Source organism: Cupressus sempervirens, chromosome 7 (genome assembly GCF_028749045.1).
Source record: "Cupressus sempervirens isolate cs-2001-9-10 chromosome 7, ASM2874904v1, whole genome shotgun sequence".
Taxonomy (NCBI): Eukaryota; Viridiplantae; Streptophyta; class Pinopsida; order Cupressales; family Cupressaceae; genus Cupressus; species Cupressus sempervirens.
The window spans coordinates 354,388,145-354,397,782 of NC_143124.1; the positions used below are offsets into that span (position 1 = coordinate 354,388,145).

Sequence of the window (9,638 nt, forward strand, 5' to 3'; positions counted from 1 at the left end):
CCTTGTTGTATTTCTTTCTATCTTAATAATTTTTTACCCCTCTTTTTCCAAATTATATATATTTAAAAATTATATAATTATATGAATAAAAACATATAATTAAGCTGATAGGCTTCATTTCTTGAAAAATAATGATCGGTTTGTAAGGATTTTCCGATGGTCTTACACCGGGAAAAATGGAATGATCCCAAGAAATGGTGGAAACTGATCATCAAAACTCTACTAGTAGTGGATACCTAGCATACCTAGTAGTGATATTTTGGAAGGATTTGTGTACTTTACACTTTTGGAAAGATTTGTCTACTTTACACAAAACTCATATAAGACTAATTTATTGGTTCTATTCAGGGTGCTAAATATACATATCTCTCAGTTTCTACATAGCTTATCCAAAAGTATTGTGCAAAATATTCCATTTTATTTTAAGGCATTTAATGGAGAATTTAAAGGTAATTTTGACAAAGTGGGAAAAAAGATATTTGTGATAAGATTAAATTTTCAATACGTAGTCCTAATCATTCACTTTACTTATTGCTAATAGGCTTTCACTTGGGCGATAGCCCACTGGCATTTCCTCATGCAACTGCTTCCTTAGGGTTGTCGGGATTTCCTGAACTTCGCTAGTCGCACTGGCTTGCCACAGTTGTGCTCCATGGCTGACCAACACCTGAGGGGAGCTTAAGATGCTACGCAGTTGCTACAGAGCCAGCTGGAAGACCACAAGTCAGTTGATGGGATAACCGTTGTAGGGCACCATTTCTCCAACCACAGCAGTTCGACCGCCCAGGTCTCCTATAAATTCGGTTGCTGAGGGGTTTGTGTAAGGTATGACTCATACGCTATAGATTAAACAGGTATTGTTCCTCTGTTGGTTGCTTTCCATTCTGTTTACATGCTTTCTGCTTCTCAACAGCCTTGCTTAGATCATTTTCTTTTTCTTCCTATAGGAGCTAGGTATAGAGTATAAGATGCGGACAACAACGGCTTGGAGTTCTCCTAAACACTTGTGGTGAGATGACATTATGCAATTCCATGTTTGTGTATTTTCTTGTTATTGAAAGCAATTTTAATTGATTCCCTATAAATGGCAACGATGATAACACTGGTATTTCACTTTATGAATTATGAAATAGATTTTGTGATTGTCATGGTAAATAGCTCGAGACGCATACACATTTCTTCTCAATTAGTCTGAAAGATTTCCACAGTAGAAGAGTCGAGATTTCTATATTGCAGGGGAAAGCTACACTGGTACGTGAAACAATAATTCTATTGATATATGTACACAGAGTATAGCCAAAAGTAGAGAAATTGTGCAAGAGTTATTTTTTTCGATAAATGATTAGATAAAGTCTAAGTGATCTGGCATAGGTTCTTGTGCCGTAAAAGTATACTGTAATCATAGCTTCCGAGAGTAATATATGACTTGGTTTTTTGAGAAAAAGGTGTTTTCTTGATTATGGCAGCCAAGATGTTTTTCAAACTTGATATTTTCCCTTATTGAAGGTAGAAATTTACCTTAAAAAAAATGATTTATCAGAGTACTCACAATAAAAATGTCTGTTCAATAAGTCATAACTATATATTAGCATTAATGTTTGGAAGAATGGAGAATTTAAAATATTACTAGATGCCATGTAAGAAATGGCAGTTTAAAAGCCCATTTTTGGCTTGCCAGGCAAGCTGAAAAAGAACATAAAGGCGTAGAAATTTGATTACAATAAGGGGATCTGGGAATGGAGACCAGCGTCAAGAGCTTACACAACTCAAATTGTCATTATTAAATGCCAATTGTAATATCATGCTATCAAATGTATGTAGTTTTGCAACAACTACCATCGTCTATTTATAGTTATATTGATGGAAATATTCAAAAGATTAACCATTGGATACTGCTGCTAACAAAAGTATTATTAATATATATAGGTCATTTTAATATAGCTAAGTACTACCAATGGGGCAGCTCGCATGATATATGATCCAAAAAAGGAAAAATGCATAATCTATACACCAGCAGTGCAACACAAAAGCAGGACAAAGTTGTGCTGTCAATTTATCCTACTCAACTGGCATTGAAAACAAAGCATTAACAGACAACAAAACCATCAACAACCCTCGAAGGTCAGAGATTTAGATTTAAAATAGGAGAGATTAACCTATTATAATGTCCATGCCAAAAGACTGAACAAATAGGCTGATTCTGAGGCTTTGATATTATTCAAAAACCCTGTTTTTGGTCCCAGAATCTATGGATAGTAGTGACTTCTTTGATGCTCTGACGTTGATGCTGGAATGGTAAGCTAATCTATGAACTGAGCTTGTTTAATTAACTGCACTGTGACTGATGGGGCATAGTCAGATCCTAGTAGCATTTTGTTGGCCATATCTCTATATATGGATTATATGGATTATTAGCTCCAAACCCTAGTGATTCAGACCTTTGAAGGAATGATTGTTGTTCGCTGATCGGCCACCATGCACCTACATAAATGAATTCTAATTCATTGACTTATCAATCCAAATCACCCTCTTGCCTCCTTCTAAGGTGCCTAGGTTGAGTGATTGAGTTCTGACTAAAGATCATTGCTCTATCTTCTGCAAGGGGAGTTCATCCGCATCAATTTCCACCATCATTTGTCCTAGCTAGTGAGAACATAATTTTATTGGTTTATTTTCATGCTAGGCTCCAAAAGTGGCACCCAAAAATTGAGTGTCTAGATGAGCCACCAGAAAAACTATTACTATTTTAAAATTAATTAACAATAATACTCTTACACATATATATTATTTTTATTATTATTTGTTAGTGTTTAAAGCATCTGTGTTTTATAACGAATAATTATTAATTTTATATAAATGATGATGCCATCCAAGAATTGACCAATATTAATAAAAAGATCATTCCATCTCAAGAAATTCAGACGTCAAAAGTTGGACAACATTCTTTCTCAACTGAGTCAGTCTGGTTGAATGATCTCTTGAGCCATTGAAAATCTCAACACATTGCTTGATTCTAAAACCCATTATAGAATATCTGTCATTTATAGGCATGGTTGTAGAACAGTGCTCTCTATTCGGTGAACAAATTTGTTTTATGCTTTGTATCTCCTAGCCGAATTTGGAATATTGAGTTTGTTCTTTTTTAAACTTAATTCTGCTTCTCGATTCCTTCTGCCTGAATATCATTAGAAGAGGATTTTATCTTCTAGATGTCAATATTTTCAAGCCTTAGTAAGTGGTAATTGAACCATAGCAAGTTAAGGCCATAGATTTAGATTTAAAATAGGATAGATTAACTTGTTATAATGTCCATGCCAAAAGACTGAACAAATAAATAGGTTGGTTTTGACACTTTGATATTAATCAAAAACCCTATTTTTGGTCTCAGAATCAATGGATAGTAGTGACTTCTTTGATGCTCTGGCATTGATGCTGGAATGATAAGATAATCTATGAACTAAGCTTGTTTAATTAACTGCACTGTGACTGATGGGGCTAGTCAAATCACAGTAGCATTTTGTTGGCCATATCTCTATATTTAGATTATATGGATTTTCAGCTCCAAACCCTAGTGATTCAGACCATTGAAGGAATGATTGTTGTTCACTGATCAGCCACCATGCACCTACATAAATGAATTCTAATTCATTGACTTATTAATCCAAATCACCCTCTTGCCTCCTTCTAAGGTACCCAAGTTGAGCAATTGAGTTCTAACTAAAGATCATTGCTCTATCTTCTGCAAGGGGAGTTCATCTGTGATTAAGAATATGCAGATTAGAACTGGTTTTGAAAATGATGACCAGGCTTCTACAATGATTGCCAATGCTGGTACAACCCATAAAGATGATAGGAGTGAAAATATACCTCCTATTGTAGTGGCAAAGAACACAAATGGTAATAGGAATGCCTAGTGAAAATTTACACTTTAAATTACACATATTGTTACATGATTGTGACATTTTAGTTTCTGTTGGAAACTTAAATTCAATTTTTAAAAATACTCTAGTGGATTTTAGCACAACTAGTGGGGAATATATTTTATGAACATTTTGCATTACTTAGTATGAAAAGAAAAAGACCTCATTTGTGGTATGGGCACAGCTACATTCATGAGACCAAGGGATGAAAGGGAATTCATGTTTTCCATGTTGATGTTTTGAATGTTGAACAGTGAAACAATAAGTAATTACAATGATAAACATCATCTGTTGCACAACCTGACTACTTGTTGAAGTTATGCCAAAAGAGTCTAGTCAAGGCTATCATTATGGTTGCTAAGAAAAATATTGAAGGAAGATCAGTAACATATAAAAGCCAAGATTCCACGTGCCTATGTAGAGAACTAAAATTAATAGAGAGCAAAGTACCCTTAACAGCTGTGAGGAATATAAATGAATACTAAAAGGTGAATTTTACTATTGAGCCTACTGGTACATATCAAAACTAAGCTGAAATAAGTTTGCAAAAGTATTCATGGTCAATAGATAGTTAAAATGCTAAAAAGTTATCTATCCTGCCTAACAACTAAGAAATATGATTGTAAGCCAAACAGAGGAGATGTAAAGCATCCCAATGTGTAGAAGAGAATTCAAAATATCAGATGTAAAGCATCTCAATGTGTAGAAGAGGATTCAAAAGATTGAATGATGTCCCATTTGCCAGATGTCACTCAATCAAGTTAATCTTTAGCAGTTCACTAATTTAATGAAACAAAATGTTTGTATCCTGAAAATACAAGAAACAAAAAGAAGCATTTTTTGTTGCCTATAAACAATTGGCAATGACCTTTTCCTAAGGAGTGCTTCCAATTCTAATTTGCTCACTTTTCTTGCTCATAGATAGTTGTTCAAACTATTCAAACTATTTCATCATGGCTTTTTTGCTCGTTTGTCGATTGATTTGTTGTTCTCCATGTTTGCTCAAGAAAATGGTACATAATTTCTTTGGGTATGAGTATTGTAAATTCTAGGATGGATATTTATGATTTTATCTACGAGATCAATAAAAACTATCATAACTTCATCTTTATGCACACATCGGTATTTTGCAATCAGCAAAAGACTACAAACTATCATAAATTCAGCTTTGTCCACACGTAGGTATTCTGCAAATAGCAAAGGACCAAATTTTTGGCATATGTGATTATCAATCATTTGGATATTTTTTTATCATGTCATTGCTTATGAGAATATATGTTATGTAAGATGTCATTATTTTGCTTTCTTTTCCTCTTTGACTATCCTATCTCCATCCTTGCTTGAAAGACATGCCTCTTGGGCATAAAAAATCTCAACAAATATGCTTTTCTCAAACATCAAACTACATTCAGTAGTCTAATCTACTTTTGTACGTTCAATGATCTAGCCATGCAATGGCATCAGAAGATGTAGATGATGTCATTACCATCTCCAACACCAATCCAGAGAGTGACAACAAGGCACATGGAAACAATAACGATGTAGAATCAGAGCTGGGCTCTGCACCTGTACACCAATATGCACAAGGCAACGATGAAATCGATGAAGTTTGTCACAACATTGTGCAATATTCAGAAGACATTGTGTGGGACATTAGGTGCTTTTCCAACATAATGGAGACCACTAGCACCATTACCATCGAAAGAATGCAACATGTTGTTGATACAACAGAAGCAATGTGCAATGTGGCAGATGCCTTCCAAAAGTCATCACGTCAAATTGTACATGCAAAGTTCTATGAGATGGACATGTTGGGCATATGGAAACAAGCATTTAACTATTATTTAAATAGAAAATGACCACCTAAATGATGGCTAGGATAGTATACCCAAAGTGCTGCCCCCCCAAATTTGAGTGCCTATAAACATAATTGTCGATAGATCCAAGGATAATTGTACAAATGTAGTCAAGACCAACCCTCTGCAAGTCTATAAGAAATGTGAAAATAATTTTGTCTCATCTTGTACGACTAAATTCTTGAAACAATGATACCACATCCACATAGATATGTAAAGCAGTAGCAAGTGTAAGCTAAATATCCATATGACATAATGGCAAGTATGTAAATACATAGCAACGTCAGTAAGATGTACAAACAATAATGTACAACTCTATTATATATATCAACTTCTTCTATCTGTAAATGGTTTTGAAATGATTTTTCTTTGTAAAATGACTCTATACTAAATTAAGATAAGTTGATTCATAATAATGGTTCTAAATTAATCTCATGGAGAGTACTATAGACATTTTTTCAACTATCATGCACCAAGAAGATAGAGGATACAAATGGCTTAGTAAATATGTATACAAAATGTAGAAGCATAAATAGGGCAGTCAAGTAGTGGGTTCAATTTCATTATGAAGTAACTTGAGAGCCACATAGGGACTTGATATTGTTGCATTTTTTACATTGCATGTATATACTATGTGAATAGTACAATATGAATGCAAATGAGCATGTCATTTTATTTTATAGTGATGTCTATTGTGATGGTAGAGCTTGGTGCCAGACGGGCTTTAGTTTTGGAAGTTATGAGCAGCCTGCTATGTAGGACTGAGCCATGATTTTTTTTTCTTGTATTTCTTGTTGATAAGCTTACTGTTTTTTTGAGTGATGCATTCACTCAGCCTTGTTCTTTCACTTCTTATATTTCTTGGTGGGAAGTATCCTCTACATTGCTTATTTGGGAGTACTCTAAATGAGTTCAACTCTTCTTGTCATAGGACCTGATTGTTTTTAGATATGCTATTTGTAGTCTTCTTTACTAATAATAAATAATCCACTCTATATGATAGAATTTATCCAATTTTCACAACTAACATTCTAGAAATAATCTCTAGGTAAATAAAATAAGAGCTTCTTCTATTTACCTAATTGTCTTGGTATATTTATGGAAAAAAAGTAACTTTTCTTCTATTCTGGTCTGCATTTTACCCAAAAATGATGAAGCTAGCGTTCAAATTTTAGGCAGCCATAAATTATATTATTGGTTACAATAATAAATATTTTTAAATATCTCTCTCCGTGCTTGAATGAAAAAAATGTGAAAGTGATCCATCACTACCTAAACACAAGGTCTGTCCTGTAGTCCATGACCAAATCAAGAGTTTTTTCTAAAGAATAAAGGTCTTGAGAAATCATCACCAAGCAGCCTGTTGAGTATAGTATATCAGAGTGAAGAAGAAAGGTTTTAAGAAATCATCACCAGGCAACCTATTGAGTATAGGATAAAGGTCCATGTTTGTATAGTCTAGCTGATCAACAATGTTAACCTTCAGGGGCCAATGTTGCATCAGTTCTCCAAACTATTGCTTATATACTAACAAATGCATAACTTGAACATTATCTTTGGGCCTATAATTCACATAAAATCATTTAAATTATTTAAATGACATTGATCTATGGGCAATCTGAAGCAGAGTTTCGAGTTTAAAAAACTCATATAGCCCTAGACTGCCTCGGTGAGAACAGTGTTCAATTTACAATGGGTAGTGCCAAGCAATACAATAACTGATTTCCTTCCCTTCTATTATTCTATCTAGACCATATTTTTACCTCTACTACAAATTTAGAAATATCTGCTATACCCTAAAATCATGTTTTCAAGCTTGATCTTTTTCCATTTACAACATATGCCAGGAATGCGAAATAAAAGCAATACATATGGTCAATTCCAAATTTTAGATTATCTAAAAAAACTCATGATAGACCTCATATAGATCCTTGACATTGTAGCTAAGATGAACAATTTCCATTCCTCTTATAGGAAATCTATGGCTTTTAGTTCTCAATTTTTTAGTTTTAAAGTATGCTATATAACTCTGTGTTTGACACAATTCCTTTTTTTGTTGAACATATGATCTATCTATGATCATTCAGTGAGAGTGGTTCGTTTCAATTGTATTAGCATATGCGATATACAAAGGATTTTGTATGCAAAACATGTGTTGTTCAATTCCTCAAGTTACAACTTTCAATATAGGGTTGAATTCTTCCTGTAGCTGGGTAACATCCCACTACTACATCAGAGACTTCTCACAATTTCTCCAGCATATCTATGCATTTACATCAACATGTAGAATTCTATGTCTAAGACAATTCCTTTTTTGCTAAACATATAAACTGTGTGATAATTCAATGAAAGTGATTCATTTCATTTGTGTTAGTATCTGTGATATATGAAGCATTCTATATGCAAAACATTTGTCGTTCAATTCCTCAAGTTTCAGCTTTCAATAGAGTGTTGAATTTTTGCTGTGTTTCCAAAACATATAATTCAATATTTCATAATTAGAGTGGTTTCAAGCATAAGTGTGACTACTTTCTGATATCCACTCCACATTTCAGAACAACCAAGCCAACCAAAGAACAAGGAATTATGGACATGCTGACACCAAATGCCATAGGTCAGCTGATTGCTGGACACAAAATTGTGTCACCTACCATGCAAATATCTTCAACCAATAAACTTTGAGAAGACCTAATCGAAATGGAATGCCATATGTTAGACATTTCAGATGGTACACATGTGCACCAAGCTTTGTTGCCTACAAAGTACAATGAGAAAATTACTTTTGGAGAAATCACAATTGGCTCAATTATACAACTATCAAAATACACCTTGTCAGCAACAAATACATCCCAGTAAGATGAGAAATCATAAAAATGGTATTCTTGCCTCCCACACTTAGCTCAATACAAAATCTAATGTTTTTATTCTCATATTGTGTCAATGTGAAGGTGGATAATTATTCTTGCATTGGAAGTGGTACATCCAACTCATGATATAATTGGAACACCATTAAAGCTCCTACTACAAAAAAAAACAAAAAAGTACAATTGAAGAGCAGCTAGCTACCCATGAACAATGAAAATTTTGCTTTGGCCTCACACCACCACAACCACTCGAAGACATCTCAGATGCAATTACACTGATATAGAATATAAATCCACACCAACCATGGTGCAACATCAAGGTCCATATAACTATGGAGAAGGAAATGCATCACTACAAGACACAAAGAGGAGTAGACTAAATGTTCAATGTTGATGTAATAGATAGCGATGGCACTAAAAATCATGTGTGTTGCTTTAACAATTTACCAAACAACTATTACAAGAGAGTACAAGTCAGTTGCACGTATGTCCTATCTAGAGGTACAATAAAACCTAAAAATAAATTGTATAACAAATTGAGCAATGGATTGGAAGTGACGCTACAAGAAAACTCAAAAATAATACTATGTGAAGACGACCACACCATCCCAAGTCATCAATTCTGCTTCGAACCACTTGACCTCATTTAAAGCATGCTCAACAACTTTATGGGTGATGTCATGGGAGCTGTTATATGTGTACAGCCAACCTCTAAAATAAGAAGAGTGAATGGAATAGAAGTTTCACAATGTACTATATAGTTACTTGATATGACTTGTACACCAATTGATGTAACACTCTAGGGACTAGCAGCTAAACAAGTGGGTGGTGAAATGCAACAAAAGTACTATTTAAAGGAAACCACAATTCTAGTAGTCAAAGGTGGTCGTGTTACAAAATTTAATGGCAAACTAATCAACACTACAAGCAATACACATCTAATGCTCAATGTTCAGACACCAAAAATAGAGCAATTGAAATTATGGTTTAATGAATTG

General features: G+C 34.0%; 1 protein-coding gene across 4 annotated transcripts; it reads left to right on the forward strand.

The window, feature by feature from the left end:
• The first annotated feature begins 514 nt into the window (after positions 1-514).
• Positions 515-8,552, forward strand: LOC149546920 (uncharacterized). 4 transcript variants are annotated; one of them, XM_089791420.1, is made up of 4 exons: positions 515-825; positions 948-1,009; positions 1,134-1,251; positions 5,368-6,124. In XM_089791420.1, exon 4 carries the CDS (start codon positions 5,375-5,377, stop codon positions 5,777-5,779), a length of 405 nt encoding a protein of 134 aa, XP_089647546.1. In that variant the 5' UTR covers positions 515-825; positions 948-1,009; positions 1,134-1,251; positions 5,368-5,374; the 3' UTR covers positions 5,780-6,124. The 4 variants fall into 4 exon arrangements, 3 of the variants coding, with proteins under 3 accessions (XP_089647546.1, XP_089647548.1, XP_089647545.1); XR_016353793.1 differs by lacking the exon at positions 5,368-6,124 and adding an exon at positions 8,332-8,552 and having other exon boundaries at positions 522-825; positions 1,159-1,251; XM_089791422.1 differs by having other exon boundaries at positions 522-825; positions 1,159-1,251.
• The last annotated feature ends 1,086 nt before the right edge of the window (positions 8,553-9,638 follow it).